General features: G+C 48.2%; 1 protein-coding gene across 5 annotated transcripts in view; it reads right to left on the bottom strand.

Moving 5' to 3' along the window:
* The window catches only part of SPOCK1 (SPARC (osteonectin), cwcv and kazal like domains proteoglycan 1), a 552,024-nt gene that overhangs the window by 136,445 nt on the left and 390,775 nt on the right, over window positions 1–24,804 (bottom strand). For all 5 annotated transcript variants that reach the window (XM_079916655.1, XM_079916653.1, XM_079916654.1 and 2 more), the window contains one exon: window positions 7,532–7,658. In XM_079916655.1, the coding sequence (XP_079772781.1) occupies window positions 7,532–7,658 (127 nt within the window). The remainder of the gene's footprint in view (window positions 1–7,531; window positions 7,659–24,804) is intronic.

Below are 24,804 nucleotides of genomic sequence, written 5' to 3' on the forward strand. Positions count from 1 at the left end.
GGTGTCCACGTGGTCTTTGGGCACACGACCCGACCTTTTTCTCCCCCCCTACCACCTGAGAGCATGCAGGATGTGGGCGGGGTATTTACTACTTCTTGGCCCTCCACAGGGCTGCCCAGATGGCAGTAGCCAATGCCTTGCCTAATTGCTGCTACACCTCTTGTTCCTGGGGCCATGACCATGGCCATCGGGCTCCCGTTTCCTGATGCACAAAATGTGCAAATGCAAGCCTTCCACCTCAGCGTCCAATCATCTTCTCTTCTGCTTAGTCAGAAGTGAGACCCTTGCCAATGAGCCATTTGCAAGTGAAGACAATTCTCACCCAGCACGTTCTATGGAGGCCGGGCTATCTAAAAATGTCCCTGAAAACACCGACAGCCTCAACTCAGCCAGAAAGCAAAGATGAGGAGCCGCACATGAAAACCACCCACGCCTGTCATGGATGCAGGGCCATAAAAGTCGGGGGAGACTAAGAAGACATGCCGAGCTCGACGCTGTCTTGGGAAGGTTTAACAAATGCATGCCCTGGATTGGCTCTGACCCTCAGAACAGCCTGTTTGTGGGGAATGCCGGCCAACGGAGTCTCCACTTGCCAAGAACTTCAAACATGACCTTTACTTGGTGACAATTGTTTGAAACTATTAAGACGACTCTGAAAATAATATAATCCGCAGCAACAAGGTGCTGAAAGAAATGCCAACACTGTAAGGCAAGCTCTCTCTCCCCCTCCCTTGCGTGCGCGCACTCAGAACAGAGGGGAACCATCCTCCTTCACAGCGCTTCTTCACTCTGCATCTCTCTTCTGCCTCTAGACAGAAATGAGCCATTTGCTAATTGTTTAACAGCTGTTAATGAACTAAACGTCGTGGGAGGAGGGGCAGAGCAGACGGGGGTTTGCCGTCTTGTTTGTCTGTTCCCAACAGCCGGGCTGATGCCTGCGAGCAAGCTGAGCAGGGCTCCCAGGGCCACTCCAAGGACCCTCCCCTCAGAGGTCAGGCCGCGCAGCTTCTGCCAGGACAAGAGCAGTCCCAGCCCTGACGTCTGAGCTCTGGTCAGGTGGGTGCAGGGGGAGAGATGTCAAGGAAGTCCTATTAAAAGAGGCCCAGCCAGGAGACACCCACCAGGGCCAGAACCTGGAGCAGCGGGGACCTCCACTCCTGCCCCCTTCTGAGTTTCCAGGTCCCCGGCACCACTCCAGATCTGCTCACAGCTCTCCCAAACCGCTCTCCCCTCCAAAGGGAGAGAAAGCTGAGATGGCCCACCGGAAGCCTGGGCTGGCCAGATTCCGTCAGCCACGGTGACGTTTCCCTTCTTACAGGCAAAATTAGAAACTGGCAGCCAGGACCCCAGGAGCCTTCATCTTTTTACACGGATAACAGCAGAGAAAGGAAAGGCGCTCACAAACGACGGGGTCCCTCTGGTTTAGGCTGAGGCCACAAAGCTGCTGGCAAGAGCAACTGCAAGTCCCACTGGGATCCCGAGGGTGAAGATGTCCCTCTGCTGAGCTCAAAGCTAAAATGACTCTCTGTATTTGAAATTGAGACAGTCACCAAGTCCAGCTATGACTTCCTGAATGCCACTTCAGACTGCTTCCTATCCATCTCCGCAACCACAACACAAGCCCCAGGCTTCCAGGCTTGCCCAACCACGCCCATCCTGCAGCCAGTGTAAGCCAGTGGAAAAAAATAAAAGTCCTTAATAAGACCCCCAGTGTTCTTAGGGTAAAGTGCAACCCCCTCATTTGGCCTTCAAGGCCCCGGAAAAGTGGCCCCTGACACTTTTCTAGCCTCATTTCTGTGTCTAGTTAACCCCCTGTCCCCAGTCTCCATGAGACACTGCCACAGTGACACATTCACCGGCTCCTTCAGGAGGGTCTGTGCTTTGTTTCATCTCTTCGGCCCCCCTCTTTCCTCTGATGAATAAACTCTCTATACTTTACACCTCCATTCGTACTCCAGGCGACTCCTTCCAGCCTTAAGATCTCAGTGAACCATCACTTCCTCTAAGAAGACTAGTCACAGCTCCAAACTGGCTGAGGAGGCCCTGTTCTGGGTCCTGCGGCACCCCGAACATCCCTTACCTGAACACCTATTTTAATGAAAGGACACTGCTTTGTAATCTGTCTACCTTCCTTGTAAGTTCCGTGAAAACTGGGGCTTCGTCTTCTGTCGTATCCCCAGGACTTAGCACAATGCATGACACAGAGTAAGAAAGAATTCAATAAACACTTGCTGAATTTCTGGACTCCTTCAGTTTTCCTGGCCAGGAGAATGTGACATCAGGGCAAGTTAAATGATAAGGGTGATCCTTATCCTTCTACTAGTAGAAGGGTGATCCTTCTACTACCTAGAAGCCACGTCGAGGGGCAGGGTCTCTACCACATTCTCAAACCAGCTGCGGTGCTGGCCTCCACTTGCCTGTTCCCAGAGGGGAGTTTTCTGTTCCTTATCTTTTGTGAGTTATGCTTTGCAGAGTCTGAATATAGAGTCATTTACTGCCATGTAGCATCTTATATCCCTTCATCTCAAGATGCTTTGCGTTCCTGCGGATTTTATCTTTGATCTGGGGGGGTCACAAAGCTCTGAGTGGTGTCCCTGGTGCCAGGACACTGGAAGAGTCCTGCTACAGAGACAGAGGCTTCTACATACATCCCCACCCCCATTCTAGGAGCTTCTGATTGTTCAGGGCCCAGAAGCAGAAAGCAAGCTTTGTTTGATGGAAGCCGAAGACAAACACCGGGCATCTAGGACAGAGCTGATACCCACGCTCCTTCCTCCCCCTGCTGCTGTCAGTGCTCCGCACAGGCTTCAGATCCACCTGTGAAAGGGTGAACACTTCCCCTGGAGGACGCTGATTATTTATTACAGATTTCCTTGATGATGATGGGACTGGGCTGCAATATATTTTTGCCAAAACTGATTTTTGTGAATGTGATTTATGACATCAAATCACTTCCAGTTGTACATGCATCCTGGTCTCACCTGTCCTTTGTTTCTTGACCCCAATGACCCAAGAAAGGCCATAACTCCAGGGAATGGGAAGTCACTTGTTCACTAACAGTTAACTCATTCACTCTATTAACTGCCCATCTACTGGTGGTCCTGTGACAGCTTTGTCTGAGACTAAAATATGCCCTTGAACCTGAATAAAGAAGTGGCCATATGTTTAGGGGCAATAGCTAAATCACTCCAATACTGAACCCGACCAGTCTGAAATATCTCCCTTGGAAGGAAGTCTCGTTGCACACCACGAGGGTTTAGAATTGGTCTTGGCTTCAGAGGTCTTGAGCAGTCAACACATGCCTTCAGCATGAGACATTTGATTCATTTCTTTAGGAAAAAGAGAACGTCAACTTTCTAAAAGTGGATAGAAAGCTAGGAGATTAATGTCAAAAACCAACACACACACCATTTTCCACTGCACTGCTGCCCCTCCACCAGCCTCTGACCTTTGTTTTAACTGGAAGCAGGTGATCACAGATATCCGGGCAAGAGACTCTGAGTGTCAAATTCTGCCACTGCCCTTGACTCTTTGGGCCTCAGTCTACCCCACATGGAGGATGGGAGAAAGGCACTACAAGTTGTGATAGGAAGGCATTAGGTCTCTTCTTTTGCTCTAAGAAAAGACAGCTGACCAGGTCTGGGAAACTCAGGACTGAGGCAGGTACAGGAATTCAAGGGCACTAGAGGAATAGCAGGCTGGGGCAGACTTTGGGGCTCTGCCCAGCAGTACCTGGAAGCCATTCCTCTTTTGAAAAATCATTGCAAAGGAGCCTTCCAAGTCCTGATCCTGCCTCTTAAACAAGCTAGTTACCACTACCTGTAAGCAGGCAACCTTCCCTAACCCAAAAGGCCAACTTTCCTGCTCAAACTGCAGGGGAGCCCTGACCAGCAAACATTTGCAGAGACATTCCCTGGGCAGCTGACAGCATTTCAAGCCACATCTGACAGGTTACGACTGCTCCTTGTAGCTCGGGGGTCAGGGCGAGCTGGCATTTGAAGCTCCTTCTGCGAACGAGAGACAGGCGAGCGGGCGGGTTGTTGCTGGAATTTGATGTGCAACGTGCCACTTGCCCAAACAGCCCTGATCACTCACTGACATTTCATGGCTCGTCTCTAATCGCACACTCCAGGATCAGACAGTTCACTCCAGAGCTGGAGGGAATAACTGAACAGCGCAAACTGGATCTTCACAAAGAGAATGATTGCAAAGAGCCTCTCTCTGCCAGGGCTCCAGGCTGGGTGTTTAGCTAAGCAACTTGGCCCAGGCTGGGGATGGCTTATTTCTCTCAATCACTAAGCTCTCTGCAACCCCTTCACTCAAATCCCGGAAGGGCTGCACAGACTGGAATCTCACCATTGCTTCTCAGCTGGAGTCCTCAGAGGCTCTTGTCTCTTATCCGTGATGCTGAGCACCAACTGTGTGTCCTATGCCTGGTGAAGGTAGACAGGCATTGTTTCTACCTCTAGGACCACACACACTCTTAAGTCTGCCACTTAAGGCGGACATGGGCAAGAAGGCACTTACAGCAGCAAGTGTCCTGCAAGCCTGGCATTGCCTGACCACCTGCTTACTTTCCAAGTTTTGGCTGAATGTCTCCTCTTGGACTGTCCTCACATCTGCCCTCTCCTCCTCGTCTCCTGCGCCTCTCCCCTCACTGTCACAGCCACCAGCAGGGCAACCTCTTAGTTCTTCAAACTCATCATCCTGCCTTAGAGCCTCGGCCTATGTTGTTTCCTCTATCTAGAACATTCTACCAATGCCCCCTCTCAGAGTTTAAAGGACACCTCAGAAAGGCCTTCTCAGCAGGCAAGCTTCTCTAACACAAAAAGCCAACTTTCCTGCTCAAACTGCAGGGGGACCCTGACCAGCAAACAATTGCAGAGACATTCCCTGGGCAACTGGTAGCATCTCAAGCCACATCTGACAGGTTACGAGTGCTCCTTGTAGCTCAGGCGTCAGGGGTAGCTGGCATTTGAAGCTATAAAGCACTCTGTCTCTCTTTCAGAGCACCACATGTATTTCCTTGGTACCAGTTACCAAAATTTGAAGTTACCTATTTATTTGTTTGGTCAGTTATTTCTGTCTGTCTCCCTTACCAGAGTGTAACCTCCAAGTGAGCAGGGATGGCGTCGGGATGGTTCCCCACTGCCCTTCCATGCTCTGCACAGTGCCTAGAACAATGACAAGTGTCCAAGAGACAGTTGCTGGACAAACGAATGAAGGTTCTGTCTAGAGTAGGTGATTACGGAGACAGACTCTGGGGGGCTTTGCTGTTGACGGTGAAGGGTCTCAGCTTAGTTGCGACTGCAAGAGGAGAGCTATCCATACATTTTAAGTGGGGGAGACGTACAAACAGACTTTTAATGCAGAATGACCCTCACCTCTATGTCATGTGGAAATGGATTTGGGGGGCCGGCGAAAGGCAGACTGGAGGTAAAAGAGTCCTATTAGGAGGTGTCTATAAAAACCAAAGTCCTCACTACTCAAAGTGTGGTCCGTGGACCAGCAGCATGGACGTCACCTGGGAACTTGTTAGAAATGCAGAATCTCAGGCGCCACATCAGACCTGCTCTGTCATAATCTGCATTTTAACAGAATCTCCAGGCAATTGTTCACATACCTAGAAGCTGGGCTTTAGCTGAAAGACAATGATGGCCTGATCTGCCTTCGGGGAGTGGGGGACAGATCTGAGTCATCAAAGCTATTATAAATGCACTAGTCCAGACGGTGCAGGGTGTTAGAAGCCAGCCTGCGGTTCCTTCAGGGTCAGGGAGAGACGCGAAGCGGGGATGGTAGGCACACTCAGCCCAGCTGGGCTGAGCGACTGGGCCAGGACGTTCTGGCTGTGACCCTGGGCAGAGACGCTGTAATTCACACTGCAGGTCTGACGTTGGGGAGGTATGGCTTAGTGACTCTGGCCGTGAAGAAAAGCCAGCTTTTTTATTTCCACTATATCATAAGTTTCCCCAGCACCTGGCACAGAGCCTGGTGCATAAGAAGGGCTCTAGTGATACCTGTTGAAAGAACAAAGGAACTACCAAGCTGTAATTATGATACTGATATCCTAAAACAGCTTACACGGGTCTGGGTGCAAGCTAGATGAACCTTCTGGCTTCCCGTTTTGTTACATATATTCCCTTTGGTTAGAAAACTGTGAAAATCCGAGAGAATAAAAATCTACTTTCAGTGAATAAAAGTACATGACTCACTCTTTCGGTGAATAATAATACATGATTATTATTATTACTTGTAATAATCCTAATAAGCTTCTGAGGACAGCAGGCAGTGAGGGACCCCCAGGTCTATGCAATCTCCACGGAGTAAAGGTCAGGACGGTGAGGGGATCGCAGAGAACAGAAGCTATGCGTGCAGTGGGGGAGGGACAGAGGTGGGACCAGCGTAAAGGCCCAGGCCCAAGGACCACAAGGCAACGTGGCCACAAGTGACCAGGGAGTCGGCAGTTACAACTCTCATCAGCCCCCGACTCCCTTCTGCAAATGATCCCTACAGAGAAAACAAGAAGAGAGATAAAAGCGGCGCCGCTCTGGCTGGAGGGGATGGGAGAGTCAGAGACCCACTCCTCGCCCCCCACCCTGTCTCAGACACACACACACAACTCTCCCCGCCTAGCACTAAGCGTGTGGGAGCGGGTGCTGAATTATATTTGTTGAATAAGAATAAGCAAATCCTTGTCGATTCTGTGCTTTCTTTTGTTCATTATCCCACCGAAATGTACCCATTCCCAAACGCAAATGGACAACCTTAGCCCGAGGACGCTGTCTGTAGTTCCAAGAACAAATGGTCCCCTCCTTCCTCCACCCTAGTGATCCCTGCTTCCCTGCCTGCAATTCCCTTTATTACAGCCCAGATGAAATGCTCTTCCTCTGTGAAACTTCTCCTCCTTGCTCCAGTAAGAATAAACAGACCCACTTTATGCCTAGTCCCTTTTTCTATGAAACCATTTTCTCTTCACCGGTTTGAGTTAAAATGACCTGTCACCATACTAGCAACCCTGTCCCCCCTCACCCCGCATTAGACTGTAAGTCCTGAAGTCCCCAGAGAAAGGCACAGCAGCCTCTCTAGCCCCAGGACCTGGGGTCGTGCTGGGTACATTCTAGATACACAATAAATGCAGCTTAAATGTGTGCCGACATCATACACCTCCCCAGCACCACGCTGTCCGTGAGGCGGGCATCCTGGGCCTCCCTCACATCTTTGCTCCAAAGTAAGCTTTGGAACAGCTTACTTCCTCACCTCCTCCAGGAAGCTGGCCTAGATTCACTGCAGGATCACACACCACTCTCAGAATCACACTTCCCCTAAGCCCTTGATCCCTCCAGTTACATAGGAGAGAATACTTTTATCTTGTCTCTTAGGCCAAAGAGTCTGTTCATGTGGCAGCTTCTCAAGGGCAAGCCCCAAAGTCCACCAAGATTCACAGGCCCCAGTTTTGGCCCAGAAAGCCTTGTCAGAACAAACAGACACAGAGTACTTTTTGATGACTAAAAAGAGAACGAAGAAGACCGACCTTGGACGTATAGGTGTGGCCGTCGGAGCCGCAGATCATGGCTGACTGTGCCGTGGGACAGGGCTTGCACTTGACCAGATTCGAAGGTCCAACCCAGTGTCTGTGGGCTACATTCCCCTTCTTTTGCCTGAGGATGAAAAAAAGAGGGCATAAGGTAACTGAAGCTCCAGTCTCCATGGTCTTTCCTCCTAGCCAGGCACATCCTGAAGGCCCCTGGCCAGCACCCCAATTTGTTCCAACTTGCTGACAGTGGGCAGGAGACAGTTTCAAAAGCCTAGGTTCAACCCACCAGATGGATGGAGGAAAGCAATGTGGCCATTAAAAGTGTTGTAAACACATGACTTATTGACATGAAGAGACATTCACAACACACTAAAAAGACAATGAGAGAATGACTCCGTCAGCTTCCCCAGCGCCCCATCTGGGGTGTGGCAGATCACAGGCGCCCCCAAACAGCACCCAGAGCCTCAGACGCCTCCGGGGCCGACCAGCAGCCTCCGAGTGGGAGGGTGCAGAGACAACTCAGAGAACAGTCTAGATAGAAATGCATCTCCAAACACAAGCAAATGACTTTATCACAGCTGTGGAAAACCATCTCTGGATACGTTTTAAAGCAATTTCAGTCCGGCTTTCAATTTGCCATTCGATAGCCCGGTTCTGAGGTGATGTCACTTTCAACTGCTAAAATCATCATAATTCTACTCTTTCATTCCAGCTCCAGTCTCCCCCTATTCTAACCTTTGTCATAATGATAAATGGTGCTATTAGGATGGCTTATGTCGACAGAAGGAACCCCATCACCATATCATAAACCACCGAAATAAAGGCCTGCAGTTACGGCCTCCCTTTCTCTCTTAGTTGAGGCTGCTTTCCCAGCAAACCACTGAGAGCCACTCTCCCAGCTGAGGGGCGAGTTCTGGGTGGAGGACAAGTGAGTGTGAGCTGCCCATCAATCAGGCGGGTACTGTGCCCTTGAAGTGCTTTGCTCTGGCAGTCCTGCAAGGTGCTTATTCGGGCGCTAGAGTCAGAAAACACAGGTTCAAAAGTCAGCTCTGCCTCTTACAGTGTGATTGCAGCAGGATATCTCACCCTGTAAATCTCAGTTTCCTTATCTGTAAAATGGGGCTGGGGGGGCGCTGGGAATAGTATCTCCTTCAAGGGGATGGTATGAGGATTGATATGAGCTGATGTATGTAAACGACTCAGTATAATGCCTGGAAAATAGGAAGCAACAAAATTGGTACCTGCTGTTATCATTATCATTTGCCCCAAAAGTTGGAGGTATAAGTACCGTTGCCATAGAAATATGACTTAATTCTAAAGCCCTAGGTTTGGAATGGTGCTGAACTCCCCAGAACTCATGGGCCCCAAGGAGGACATCTTTTCTGCCAGGTGTGGAATGGATCTCCAGCTCCTCAGGAATTGGGGTTTGGCATCTGACATAATCTACCCTCTTCCAAATGAAGGAAAGTGAGAAAGAAACGGCACCCACCAACTTGGTTCTTATCCTACCTCAAACCTGCCCCAGCGATGTGGGGGAGGCAGTAAGAGCAGGAAGGTCTGTTTGGGGAACTGCCTTGAAGGCTGACATCGAGAGGAGGACCACGTGCCCACAGCAAAACATTGGAACCGTCAGGGATCACAGGCTGGACGGGTTGTAGGGCTGAGCCTGTCTGACCAATGAAGTGGCAGAGGAAGTCCTACGAGGGCACTTGGAGATGGCCTGGTCCAGATGACTCATTTTCCTAACGTTAGCAACTAAAGCCAAGTTGGCAAAGAGCCTTGCCCACAGTGATGGAGATAACGGGAGGCTAGGTGCGTGGTAACATTCACACAGCTGCAGTGTGTCCAGGGATGACTCCTCTTCAACCCATCTCAGTCCCACCTAGATGAGTAGCCTGAACATTTGCTGGGGCACCTGCATGTTCGTCACTGGGGCTCCTCTCTCCAACATCTCCCCGCTTCCAGAGCAGCTACCCACCTTGTCCCTGCCTCTCTATCTGGAATAAAAACATCTACTGTTCGCATTTCTAAATCACATGGACGTGAGGTCTCCTATTATCCTTAACCAAACACACTTTCTTCTTTCAAGGTGTGTCCTGGACTACTGGAAAGGGGACTGTAGGGGAGGGGATGCCATGTAGCAGACAAGCCGGCTGTTGGCACAGGGTTAACCTCAGAGGACGTGATTCCTTCAGAAGAACACCACACATTTATCATCATTCGCAGAGCAGACTGTCTGATGCCGATAATGAATCAGCAAATACAGGCAGCAGTTCTGGCGTCTGGCAGCCCTTCTCCTGGGTCTGTCCCCAGCGTGCGTTGCCACAACCGAAGCAATTCTTGTTTTGAGTTCCCAGAAAGCGGCAATGAAGTCCAAAGAGTGGGCAGCTTTGCTGGAGCAGGCATAACCGTGTGCAGTGATGCCCCAGAGGAAGGAAGCCTGAAGGAGCTCAGCCAAAGGCAGACAAGGGAGAAGTGAGCACTGAGCCACTGGCTTTGAGGAAAAGATAGAGAACTCCCTATTAATCACCGGCTAGTGGTGGGTTATCCCTGTCTCTGGACCTGAACTTCACTATCAAGCGCGTTAAGGGGAGGCAAAGAGGTGAAGCTGGCCAGTGCTTCCTAGTGGGCCTGGTGCATCAAGGATGCTCGATATCTCCTTATTGGGTGAGTGGGTGGTACCCTACGTGCTGACCACTGCAGCGGTTACTAGCAGTTAATCACAGACTACCTGAGCCAGAAAATACCTTAAAATGAATCTAGTCTAAGAACTTTATTTTATAAATGAGGAATTGGACACACATAGCAGAAGTGAACTGCCCAGTGTCACAAAGAAATATGGCCAAGTTCCTCCATATGTATCCGTCAGGTTGAAGTTATCCTGAAAATGACTGCATTGCTCTAGGACCATTTTAATTCCCCTATTTTGGCATCTCTATTTTCACCATCAGGGCTCAGTTTTATAAATAAAAGCCCCGTGAAACACTGTCCTTGACTCTGCACCTGCAGTGGAGAAAGCTCTCTCTCATACCTGATGCCAGGTGGTCATGGATTATGCCCAGGAGGGACCACGTCTGACTTCTCCTGGGATACCTTGGGGACTAGAGGTACAAAGGCCAAGCCATTCTGAGTTTTCCCAATTCTAATGAGACGAACATACCTATTATATCCAGGCAAACCCAGGTGTTCCTTACTCCACTAGGACCCTAGCAGAGACGGCATCCAAACTTACAGTCTCTGTCCAGAGGCTAAATTACACAAAATAATGTACAAGCATATGTGAGCCCAAGGAGGCATAACTTCCCTGGTTATTGTGTGTATATTTCAATCCCCACAATTCAGGGCAAACCATAAAAAATAACCAACCCAGTCGAGGCAAGGGACTAAGCTTTCTGGCTCTAAGATATTTCACTTCTTGAGTCAATGAAGAGTGAAATCCGATGAAGGTGTCTTGATGGGATTGCTATTCCCGATGTCAGAGACATTCATCAACTGGGGCGACACAAGCAATTTAGTCCAGGAGGCAGGTCCTGCCAGCCTTCCCTTTGGCCACAGAGCCCTAACTCCATCCCAGCCTGGCTGGTACTGGGGGCAGCCACACCTCCTACCCTACACACAGCACGGCACAGAAAATCCCAACCGACAAGATGGAGAGAAGAAAGACAATCGGAAGATCACCGGCATTGCTTTCGCTCAGTTGCTTATTCTTGATCCTTTTTTTTTAAGTTTACCAAAATTCTCAGCATGTATGTTTTTGAAGCAGAGTGATGATTCTTAGGTCTAAATCTGGTGATGCGACTCCCATGCTTTAATTCTCCATCTTCTCCCCACCTCCTAGGGCATCGTCTGAACGCCTAGTTTTGCTGTTAAACTGACGGAACCTGTCTTCACTGGGTCACTGTCTGTCTGCTTCCCTCTCCAACCTCCCCGCCACACACACATCCATGTACACACACACATACCTATGCATGCACACACACACATACCCCATGTACACACCCCACCATGCGCACTCACACCTATGCACGTGCATACGCACATACACACACACACACACACACACACCATGCACGCACACTGCACGCACATACACACCCATGCACACACCCCCATGCACACAATGTACACACACACACTGACCACCAATGTCAAATATTTTTTCTCCAGCCACCCTTTGCTACTTCCCAGAGGCCACCAAAGGGCTCTGTACCCCTGTGCCAACGTGTGAGTTTTTCCCAGATCTGAAACATCTTTATTCCTACCCACGTTTCTCCCCTCCAACCCTCTCTGCCTCATAAGGCCTCCTTCAAGGCTCAGTTCAAAAATCCCCTCCCCCAGGAAGTCTCCAGGGGCCCTTCCACAGGTATGCAGGTTGCACTCTCAGCCCAGCATGGTCCTGTGATCACTTCTGCTCAGGCTCCCCTACTAGCCTCCAAGCAAGCACCTTGATTTGACTGGACCAAATGTTAAGACGCTACTATGATTCAGATAGGACCTGGCATACACCCAAGCTAAAAGCCTTGGAGTCCATCCTGGACACCTCCCTTCCCTGCCCTCACCACTTCTCCCCATCACTCAGGTCCTACTGATTCTATCTCCAGCCAGCCATATCAGCCCCTTACATGTGCCATGCAAACTCAAGTCAGTATTGACTTGGTAAACGCCTTCTACCTACAGAGCAAATATCTGCCCCTTGTCTAAGCTGCAAATCGACTGCTTTCCATGAAGTTTCTCCTCCCCCTGGGAGCCCTACCCCAAGCAGAATTAACCATGACATTATTTGTCCCCACACACACCTCGTTCAGACCCAACTGTGACTGTCACCACAGCACAAAGCAGTTCATTTTGTTTCTATCTTCCTCAATAGACTGTACACTCTTCAAGCGTAGTGACTGCGTCTTAACCACATTTGTGCTCCTGGTGCTTGGAAACATGGTTGACCCTTAACACATGGGTGTGCTCAGTGAAATAAGTGAATTTATTAATTTGGACTTTTAGAACTTTCTCCTTTTATTTCTGGAAATTATTAGCCCTAACCAGAAGACAAAAATTGCATGTTGTTTAAAGAATTCGACCGACTAAGAAATCCTAATTCAGACTTGCAAAAAAACAATTAGCAAATATGTCTGAAGACAGCAGAAAAGTGGGTAGGGAGGACTCTCCTGTGCTTCTGAGGGCTGAGGGACCCCCATCCTCTTGAAGTGAGATTGTCTCCAAAGCTGGGGGAGGACCTCCGAGACAGAGCTTCCAAATTCCCAACTGAGAGTAATTTTCAAACTCGGGAACGAGAAATGAGAATTCTCAAGAACTCTTGAGAACTGCTGAAATAATAAGTTTTTCTGTCTTCTTCTCAATACTGTATTTACGTGTTATTTTTAAAACAAATAGGAAATATTAAGTTTAGTAGTATTCATAAGGAAATGTAGCTTAAAGTGAAAAATTCAAATACTAGAAATTACCAGCAAACATGATTGGGTAGTATTCAAGTAATGTGTTATTTGCATCTTCTAGCAAGTTAACAGCACTGCACAGAATCACATGTTGATACTTGTTCTAAAACTACTTTTTGGAACACCACTCAGAGGATTTCTATAAGGTATACTATGCAAATGCATTTATTAATATTCATTTTATTTACAAGAGCAACTCACCACTGGCAGCATGGTGGATGACGACCACATTCTTATAAGATGGCAATAGCTACAGGCAAGCCAGACCAGATCATGACTGCTCTTTCCTGTCCTAGTTCCTGGAAACGTCAACCTTAACCCTCAAGTCCACACGTCAGCATTTCCTGCTCTTGCTTCCCACTGGCCCCTGCCACTCTTCACTCAGAGACCCTCACCAATCAAGGCAAGTCCCAAATCCTGCCACTTCCCCAGCTGACGAGCAAGGGAATCTTTGATGACATGAGTTGTGACCCAGTATTTCACACGAGCATGGGCAGAGGTAGGGCCATAATCAGGGCCCACAGTAAAAGTGTCAGAACAAAGACTTCTAGAGAACTTTTTTCCAGCAATCAATACAAATGCAGGTGTAAATTTCCTGACATCAATCCCACAGGATGAAATTCAACAAAGTGTATCAAAAATATTTGAAAGATGCAGTGGGGGAAGGAGCTGCAGCTGTATAGAACTGCTGACAGTTTTTTCAAATTTTTTAAAAATTTTATTTATTTATTTTTGGCTGCTTTGGGTCTTTGTTGCGGTGCACGGGCTTCTCACTGCGGTGGCTTCTCTTGTTGTGGAGCACAGGCCCTAGGCACACAGGCTTCAGTAGTTGTGGCGTGTGGGCTCAGTAGCTGTGGCTCCCGGGCTTAGTTGCTCTGTGGCATGTGGGATCTTCCCGGACTAGGGCTTGAACCCGTGTCCCCTGCCTTGGCAGGCGGATTCTTAACCACTGCGCCACCAGGGAAGTCCTTTCGTCACTTATTGAAGAAGACAAGACCCCTTCATTTTATTTAATACACTGTGCATTCTAACGTGTTTGCATAACTTTTGACAGAACTGTTTTACTCTGCATATGAACAGCTGGTAAAAGAGAAAAGCAATTCCAGGTCACAAATAGTAGCAGCTGCACTCCAGTTCTTTCCTGTGACTGCTCCACTCCAGTCTAAATGCCCTGAACACATCTCCCTGACTCCTCGCCCACAACAACACCCTGGCAGTAGATGCTGCCATTACTCCATTTAATGGAAGGAAAAAACAGAGGCCTACATAACCAGTCCCAGTCCCTTCTTCTCTGTCCTGTCTCTGCTCTCTCGTCAAATCTCTACGGCAGACCTGTCAGCTCAGAGGCCTGGAGAACCCACCGAGGAACCAACCCTTTCCATTAATCACAGTGTCTGTTTGCTGGCAGCCAGCATTACTGCAGTTTACTTTCATGTTAACGTCAAACTGCCCATTGGAAACCGAGATTGAATTTGTTTGCAAAATCAGAACTGATTGCTTCTGAAACAAGGATGGAAGATACTCAGATAGTTGATATGGTGGCTACTTTGAACCAGAGACAAAATAATGAATGTTAATTGGAACGAAAACAAGTTAACCACTGAAATAATCTGTCCTGTAAAATGAGGCTATAATTCCTCCATTGTTAGGGTTATCTGAGTCATTATACTAAGTCATGAAATTACACAGGAGGAGCATAATGGCCTGTGTCATTTACAAAAGCTGTTTTGTGAGAGAGAAAGGCTCCCACATGAGACTTGCTCCATCCTGGTGCCCGTGGGCTCAGGAGCCTCCTTCCTTTTCCAAATGAAGAAGGTCCCAGACACAAGATCCTGTCCAAAGAGAGTCCAAGTTTCCTAATAAACAGATGTCTATTAGAGAACTGTGGAAAGAACGCCCAGCCTCCGTGGAGTAACTATTGTGCATCTCGGAGTGTTCTAAGGGCTATTGGGCACTCACATGGTATAAACACATGCTGTTTACAGAAGCTTGAAATTTTTAAGGGCAAATGTATAATAATGATAATAGCAGCTAAACATTTACTGAGGACTTATGATTCTGCTGATACTACTGTTATTACGACCAGCAACAATAAGGACCATGTTCTGAGCTCTCGCAATGTTCCAGGCCCTTTACGTGAATTGTCACATTCACTCCTCCAGGCAGCTCCAAGAAGGAGGGGAGTGATAGTGCAACATGGGATGAACATGGGAAGTGTTGGGAGTGAGTACGAGTCGAGGAGACCTCGTGAGCAAAGCAGACTTATGGAAGGACCCAGACTCACAAGGTGGGCCCTGGTCATCAGGGTGGAGCATCTGCTGATGCACTGATTCAAGCTGGCATGTCACTCACAGGGAAGCCAGCACCCTTGGGTGCCTTCACTCCATCTGGCTTGGCCCAGGTAAGGAGGCTGAGGGTTTGACATACGCCAGGTCGAGGCTCCAATCCATCAGAAGAGAGAAGCAGGTGCCAGAATTAGCAGAGAGCCATCAGTCCCCAGGCATGCTTCCAAACCACCACCAAGCCAGCTTTCTAAAGCGCCTTCACACCCGTAGGAAAAGTACGTATTGTTTACGTTTTTAGAGCAGAACCAGGGCCACCAAACAGACATGTGCCTGGTATGGATGCAATTCCAAAAGCTGGAACGTCTCTCTGGGTGCATGTGAACGGCAACCTCTGGACTGCAGTTCATTTCAACTTGAGCCTCCATGATCTGCCTTTCACCTGAGCTGTGTAATGGCCCAGGCAGCTGAAAAGCATCTAATCTTCATAGATGACAAGATTCAATAGCCAGAGGAGAGCTTCCAACAGCACTGTACGTGCATGTGTGAAAGAGCTGAAAACGTTTAAGAGGGAACACACCACAGGAAACACTCCCTTAGCCAGGAGGGACTGAGGGTGTGAGAAAGGGAACCTCCACTTTGTTACTCTATATGTCTAGTATTTGACTCTCTTACAACCACGTATTGCTGGTTTAATCTGTTCAAAATCTAAAGAAGGAATGCATTTTCAGAATTTTTTAAGAAATGCATGTTGTCAAGCCTACCCGTCTGCCAACACTCCCTTTCTCCAGTAGTGTTTAAAAAAGTCAAGGTGATTCAAACAGAAGAAAGATCTCCCAGGTGCAGGAAGGAGGGCCGAAAAAAGGGAGTTTATCTATGTAAAAGCCTCCTGACCAGTCCGCAAAGGCTTCAGTGAAGAACAAGGGGTCCGATCTATCTGAGCTATGTTTCTACATTACTGCATTTTGAGGGCCTGTTTAAGCAAAGCCATCAAAACTGAAGGTATGAGTATTCCAAAGGTGGTTAGGATCCGAGAGACAGTCTACTCTTTCAGTAAACATTTATTATATACCTACTATGTGCCAGAAATTGGGCAAAGAATTCAAAGATAATGCTAGATTTGTGTTAAACGTACTTCCTATAACACACATCACATGTAACAATTATTAATTAGCATAATGATATTTAATTACTCTGGATGGCTGAATTTATTTGGGGTAGGTGTTACTTTAACTGTTTTTATTCCTACATCCTGAAAAGGTAAAGGTTCCCTGAGAATGCTAACTTATCCAAGAAAATTTCTACATGGCAAATTTCTACGTGCTATTAATTTCAGGATCCCCATCACCATTCTACATTTAAGAGAGTCAGAAGCAATTTGTGTGACCAGTGGGCAAAAGACAAGAAGGAAAGGAACTTGCCGAATTACAAACCCAGATCTCTGGTGTTCTTCACATTTCTGGACATTACTTGAATCAAGGTTTCCTTATACTTGAAACCAAATAGATATGTCCAGGGATCCTAATTCAACCCAGTTCTCACCTAAACTCACAGTGCCCTCAGGGTACCCACACCAAATCGTGAAGGTTAGCAGGCTGATGTGATTATGTAAATTCCACTAAGCGGCCTGAGACTCTGTGTCTGCAGTCACCTTCCACTGAGGCAATGACAGAGCACGGCCACTGGCACCAAGGGGCTCTATGAGGCAGCGAGGGTGGAGTTTTAACTCAAAGTTCAGCTTGTTAAAGAGCTCAGCCACTGGGGCCTGCAGGCAAAACCCACACACGTACACACACACTTACAGGCCCCAGCTAAGATTCTGCTTTGTTAGTGAAAAGTACCAAGCCAGCAGTGTAACAGCAGCTATTAGGGAAAATGTAAGTGAACGGCTGGGCTTTCTTTATTCCCTTAGGATAATGGATAGCGGAGTACTGTTGTAAAATTCCTTTTCTTCCTAAAAGGGGGCAGGAGAGGAACTGTTACCATTACCCACTGGCCTTTGGCATTCCCATTTGATTTCTTGTTTACTGATTGCCTTTGTTTGCTGGTCCAAGAAAGCAAGGGCCCTTTCTAGCCCTGAGACCTTAGAGGAAATCTTTAGCAATGGATCCGCTCATTGGAAAACAATCAAATGAAAGCCCAGGGCCAAGAATTTCCTTTGCCTCCCTCTCTCAGTGTCCATAATCCTGCCTCTTCTCGGGAGGGGCCAGAAGTACTGAGGGTTTTGCTACCACGACTTCCAGCTAAGTGTGTGTGAGCTCAGGTGTGCACAAGAGGGTGAGTGGAATTCTAACATGGGCTCTGCTGCTATCATCTCAGAAAATATGTGCTTGCGTTCCTGAGGGGCAGTTAATTATAATGGGACATGCGTATGAGAGAAAAAATAGCCACGTTTGTTTTCTAGTCACCAGCAGCAAAGCAACCCCATCCTAGGAGGGCTGCATACGATCCACTTTAGGAAGAACAAGTCGGCAAAATGAAGCAGAGGTGGGTAGATGGCATCGGGGATACCGCCTTTGCAGGACAGGCCCAGAGACAGGCTGGAAGCTGACAGAGACACGGATCCAAGGAGATCCAGCTGAACACCATCATCCGCAAACCATCAACGTGGCACCATTCACCACCACCAGTGCCGCAGAACACAGGCATGGCCACATCTGCATCATAACTTTCTCCTGCTCTGGAAGTTTTCTTCACAGTCAAGGTCAGAGGAGAGAAGCTAGAGCCCTTGACAAGTTCCTTCTCGCCTCTGTGGCCTTCACTGGTAGGGAATTTTCTGGGTGGGCGGCCAAGAATGAAGCCTAGCTCCCTTGGTCTTGTGTTTTCTCCAACACTTACCTTCTCCGGCCAGGTTCCTCCCACCCTTTCCCGAGGGCCAGCTCCAAGGCTACTCCTCGCAGAAGATGTCTCAGACAGCCCCGCCCCTTCCCTGAAGCACGTCTGTCCTATGTTCCCAGTCCCTTGTTCGTGCCCTGCAGCTCTTTATCATTGGCTACTTTGGACTATGCTCATTCAGGTACCCAGCTGCTCCTATGCACAGACGAGATACTCAAGAACGTGTTGGCACAGGGAGCAGTAACCCTGTGCCCTAATGTTATTCCAGAGTAGAACCTGGACCAATGTCTAAAAGTTACCAAGAGAAAACCTTCTGAGTCAGCACAAGGGAGATCTCTCAACACAGTGAGAGCTGTCCCAGGACAGAGGTTCCATCTCAGGAGGTTGGGGAGGAGGCTGCCAATACCGCAAGAGTTAACGCAGAGGTCCCCTAGAGGAAGGGGATTCTACAGAAAGCACACTCTGGTGTGTGTAAGCATTCTTCTATGACGGACCATGAGGAGCTTGTTTCTGTTTCTTTAACACTGTAGTCAAGGGCACTGAACATCCTGGAATACAGATCTTTACATGTATCTCTATTGGCTTCCATGAGATAGATTCTCCAAAATGGAACTAGGGGGCCAATGAGGCCAAAATACCCACCAGAAGTGTTGTAATGTGAATACCTGCAGAGTGCCAAGACCTGGAGTTACACTCCAGAGGGAACTAGGTATTACAAGTAAGTGGGATGAGCATGATCGGGGTGGGGGGTGGGATGTGCTCTGTGGCAGGGAACTCACTAGATGTGAGCTCACGTGAGCTGGCAAGGATCATCACCCCACCTGATGGTTCCTTGAGCGACTGGAGGCTCAGATAGGAGACTACCTTTCACTGGACACCTACTGTGTTCCAGCATTACTTTAAAGTCATCCTCTGATAAGAAAATGCAGATTCCATGTAGGAAAGTGTCTGGAAGGCAAAGTGGCCCTTACACAGAAGACGGGCTTCGGGCAGCCTTGCCCTGGTCCCCCATCTCTGCCACATAAAGGCTGGGCAGGATTGAGCAAGTCACACAGCGTCTGAGCCAGAGTCCTTACATGCTCTTAAACTACTAGGGATACTAGTAAATACCACTGGTCCATGCTGCCCCTTCCCTGCCTTCTACCCATGGCCCAGCCCCAACTACAGGGGGAAGTGGCTGCTGCCTTCTTGGAGTTTTAACTTTAGTTTACGGGACTTTTGACTTCCTAGCCTAGACTGTAGGCACCTGTGTCCCTAGTCCCCTCTACTAGGCTGCCAGCTCCAATGAGGGGAGCTTTAGGATGGTCCTGTGAGCGCATGTGTGCGTGAACGTGTGTGAACGTGCGTGCGCGTGCACACACACACACTCACACCCAGAGTCCTCCAGCTCCTCTCACATAGCACACAATCTGGTTTTAAGAAAAAGAATTCAAGAAAATTCGGTCCACATTTTCTTGTCGATTATATTATAAAAAATTCTTACCAGATCTTTAACAGTGGTCATTTTAAATCTTCTTCAATTCATGGACAATTATTTTATTCTGATGCTTTCTTAAAAGCTTTTGCAATAAACTATAATCCAAAAGTAATAAAAAAATTCAGTCCATCCTAAGCCACACTTTTATGTCACTCTCTGGCTTAAAGCCACATAAAACTTCCTTTCACACCTGGCCTGAGAGCCGACCCCGTCCGTGGCCTTCAAGACTCTGTAGGGTTGGGCCCTGCCTCCCTCTCTGACCTCATGCAGCCAGGTCCCCTCCATCATTGCCTTTCTGCAGCTCAGGCCTCTCTCCTCTCACTTCCTTTAGGACACCAAGGCCCTTTCCCTTCCCTGAACCAGGGCCTTTGCAAAGGCTGTTCCCCAGCTCCAAGAACACTTCTCCCTACTCTGTACCTTCTCCCCAGATGGCACTGTTGGTGGGAATGTAAACTGATACCGCCACTATGGAGAACAGTATGAAGGTTCCTTAAAAAACTAAAAATAGAACTACCATACGACCCAGCAACCCCACTACTGGGCATATATCCTGAGAAAACCATAATTCAAAAAGAGTCATGTACCACACTGTTTATCGCAGCTCTATTTACAATAGCCAGGACATGGAAGCAACCTAAATGTCCATCGACAGATGAATGGATAAAGAAGATGTGGCACATATATACAATGGAATATTACTCAGCCATAAAAAGAAACGAAATTGAGTTATTTGTAGTGAGGTGGATGGGCCTAGAGTCTGTCACACAGAGTGAAGTAAGACAGAAAGAGAAAAACAAATACCATATGCTAACGCATATATGTGGAATCTAAAAAAAAAAAAAGGTTCTGATGAACCTAGTTGGAGAGCAGGAATAAAGAGGCAGACATAGGAGATGGACTTGAGGACATGGGGTGGGAGGGCGAAGTGAGAGTAGCATCCACCGTATACGCACTACCGAACGTAAAATAGTCGGCTGGTGGGAAGCAGCAGCATAGCACAGGGAGATCAGCTCGGTGCTTGGCGATGACCTAGAGGGGTGGGATAGGAGGGAGGCTCAAGAGGGAGGGGATATGGCGACGTGTGTATCCATATGGCTGATTCACTTTGCTGTGCAGCAGAAACTAACACAGTATCGTGAAGCAATTATACTCCAATAAAGATTAAAAAAAAAAAAAAAAAAACACTTCTCCTTACTCTGTACCTTCTCCCCACCTGGCACCTTTCACCTTTCACCCCCTTCAACCAACCTAAAGTGACCCTCTCTTATGGCATCCTGCTCTTATCCTACTTAACGCATAGCACAATTTATATGATACTTTCTTTATACCCGTCTTTTCCAACAGACTTTAATCTCCACAAGGGTAGACTGTGTCCATTCATCACAGAATTCCAAACACACAGCAGTGTCTGGCAAGTGGAAAGCACCATAAACACTTGTTTAAGAAATGATCGCAGACCCCAACTTCGTGGAGTCTGAATGAATGACATTCAACCCACCATCACCAGAGCATGGGAGCACCTTTCTGAGAACCAGTCCTGCCAATGTGATGACAGGATGGACTCAAGCCCAAAAGCCCTTCATCACCATCACCTTCACAGATGGCCTCCCTGGTACCCGCCAAGAGGACACTAGTTCCAGGCCGGAGGGGAGCCCCGACGCTTTGCCCTCCACTTGGGAATCCTCATAGCCATGGAGGTTTGAGCCAGAGCCTCCTCTCTCATGTCAGGTAAATGGGAAGCAGGACACCCCAGCAACCTGGCTGTAGCGGGACCATGGAAAAGACAGTCCGGAAGAGGGGCCTTTCACTCTTCAGTAAGACAGCCACATTCATTTCAGTGTGTACCCATGAACAACATCATTTAAGAGTGCACCTTGGAAAGGTACCAAGGTCCCCAGACTAATTAACTTTCATCTCTCCTGTCCCTCTATTCATGGAAGGCCTTGCCGGCTGCCCATCCCCTCTGTGAGGGACATTAAAGACAGGATATTAGCTTGAGAACATGCTATTTAAAACAAAAGTACACCTAAAGATAGCCTCGGATGCCCATCTAAATCATCCCGAGTCCATTTTCTGGCCCCAGAACCCTCATGGTCGGTGCCCCAGATAGGCCCTACTCTGGCGCCTGATATCCATCAAGAATGTCTTTCACGGTTCATTGGTTGAATTAATCTGATGCAAAATGTCTAAACTGGAAACTGTGAGTTGGGATCTTGATGAGTTTCGGCAGAGCAGCAAATGAGCCACAGTAGATTTATTAATAACAAAGGTGAAGGAAAGAAGTTTAAGAAAATTAAAACAGAAGTAAGTGAAAGGGGAAAAATCAATCAGATCACTTCTGCAAAAGAAGATGATGTGTCCCGAGGCCACACCGGCCTTGCTCCCCTGGACACCAGGACACTGCTCTCCCTGGATCCTGGAAAGTGGCCCAGAATGTGCAGGCAACACACAACTTCGGGGAGTTGCAGGGGGCTGGAGCTTGTCTGCTTCCTTATGTTTAAGGGCAGGTGTGCTCATAAAACGATTCCCACCTGTGCGCCACCCAGCAAGCCTTGAGCCCTGGTGGAAATCATGCCTCACAATGACCTCTCCAAAACCTGCACACCCCCCTTAACCTCCTCTTTCTAATCCATTTCAATTTGATGCATAAAACATGCCACTCCGTGCATTCCTTAACATGCAGGGGCACCAGGAAGCACAGCAACTGCAGCCCAGTGATCTGGGGCAGAACCACAGAGCAGGGTGGTACACTCAATGCTTTCTAACAGAGACGGGGAGGAAATGGGAGCGGCGTTTGATCAGTCCCTGTCACAGCCACTCCCATCTCCACAGATGCTTGGCTCACTAGCCCTCCAGCAGCTTTGCATCTGGGCACAGGCACCTTCTGAGAATTCCACGACAAAACATTCTCCATCTCCTCCAGATAGTACCTGGTCCAAAAAAAAAAAAAAAAAAAGACAAGGACCCAGTGCTTTGGGGTCCATTAGAAACGGAACTGCCCCCTCTGGAAGGAGGCCCCGCTCCAGCAGCACAGCCCAGGAGGCAGAGATGGCAGACTGGCGGAGGATGCTGGAGAGGATGCTAGCAGGGCAGAGGCTCTGATCCTAGAGAGACTCACCCAGAAACTGTCCAGCCAGGCAGAAGGCCACGAGACAGACCAGGAGGCCTCGCCAGGTAACCCTGCCCTCATCCACTCTCGTCTTCAGACGTAACACTGCTTTGGCACCGGAAGTGTGGTATTAAAAAAAAAAAAATGAAAGGAAACCAAGGCAGGGCAAGATATGAGTCTGGGACATTTCACTGGCAGTCGTGATTTTAATATATTTTAAATGCATTTATAAAACTTGCCTAGTGAATTTGCCTTCCAATGCAAGATCTGCCTCTCACTCCTCTCCCCTGCTCCAGGGGACTACAAATTCCACACAGTTATTCACACCTCCATTATGAATTGTTTTCTACTCTCTGCTGCTTTGGTCCTCAACTCGTCTAATCAACACCCTCAGCTTCAGAGAGGAAAATAAAGGCAGAGAGTAGGTAACTGGCTTGCTTGAGCTGTGAAACCTTGCTCAGTGAAGGCCTCAGAAGCAGCTGGGTCCTCACGGGCAGAGGCATAGAGTCCTTCTGTTCTTTAAAAAAAAAAAAAAAAATGGCTGCGGTTTAAAGTAATTAAACATCTCTATGTTTAAGTGACATGTGGTTTGAATGACTGCTTTTGGAAAAACCACAAAGGGAAATAGTGCATCCGGAATTATTGCTTTTGGCACAGAAAGGAAGAAATGGGGTTAATACCCGGGCCCTCACCAATCGCTCTGTGAGGGGCAAGAGTTAGGAGAGACGGTCCCAGGCCTATGTGTCACGGGCATCTAGGATCAGGAACAGATTGGCTGGTGGGCTGGTGCAGCACTGCAGGCAAAAGCAGCCAGGGAGAGCTCATACCCATAGCTCTGCAGCAGAGGAGGCTGTATGGCATCCCTCCATCCTGGTTCCAAACCTACCCCTTACGGCCCTGTGCAACCAAGGGAATTCCTTATGGAACCTCAGTAGTCCCATCTGTAAAATGGGGATCATAATACAGACCTACAGACTGCTGTGGGAAATCAGCAAGGATGCTTCTGCTAAGTGAGCCTAACATGGTAGGTGGTCAGTGAGTGGCAGCTCTGGAACCAACCACCCTCCCTATGTTTCCCTCAGTGCCCAGTGGTAGGTATTTGCAATACAACAGACCACAGTGGTGGTTTCTCTGTTTAGAAAGGTGACTGACTCAGAAGTTGGCCCAAACTGAAAACTCAGCTGCACTAATTCCACAAATAGCCTAGAAATAGCACCAAGCCCTCATTAGCACGTTATCCAGAGAAGATGGCAGACGAAGATCCCTCGAGGTTAGCACAGAACGCAAGGCAATTCAAAGGCCCCTCGGAGAAAGGGGATGAGCTATACACATATAAAATCGTAGCAAGGGATGTGCGCATTATCACAATAATTGGAAACAACGCCTTGAATTGCGAAGCACCAGAAAGCCTAGGACTCACCCACCTTCCACGTGGCCGTGTGTCTCCCAAACTGAGACAGGCGTATGTGTATAATCGACCTGTTCAAAGCCTCTGTACCAGGAGGCAGTGCTTTGTTGTAAAACAAAACTGAGATGAAATACCGTCATCCTTTCAAATATCCTCTGAGAGTTTCGTATTTGAGGCACATTCTGTGATGTAATTCTCTCTGACCTCAGACACTTTGATTCCTTTTTTCACGTTCACATAAAAGACTGAGAGCTCTCCGACTGGTCTACTGCACTGCCAGCCTCGACTGGATCTGAATTCTTCACTGGTGCAGAGAATTCGTTGTTATTCCAGATAATTAGGAAGTAGAGATAAAGGGCCATTACGTTAGAAGGCCTGGCCCATTGGGAAGACCAGCTGTTGGCTCCTTATTTAAAAACAGATTAGTTCCCACTGCTCCCAGAAGGCTTCCAAGGGCACACTCAGACACCGAAAGTCCCATCCTGACATCCTTTCCTCCCAGTCACAATGCACATGCAGAATTTGAGAATGTAGCTTATCTGGAAGGCTTAAAACAAATGCTTCAATTTTCCATTCTCCAAATGAAAATCAATGGCAACAGAGAGGTAAAATCGATGTTCAGCGCTCTGTAGGGAGAAGCCCTCCCCATCTCTCGCCCACCCAGAACAATAAATCAGAACGAGCCATCCCACCGGCAGCGAATTCCTAA

This window comes from Stenella coeruleoalba, assembly GCF_951394435.1.
Source record: "Stenella coeruleoalba genome assembly, chromosome: 3".
NCBI lineage: Eukaryota > Metazoa > Chordata > Mammalia > Artiodactyla > Delphinidae > Stenella > Stenella coeruleoalba.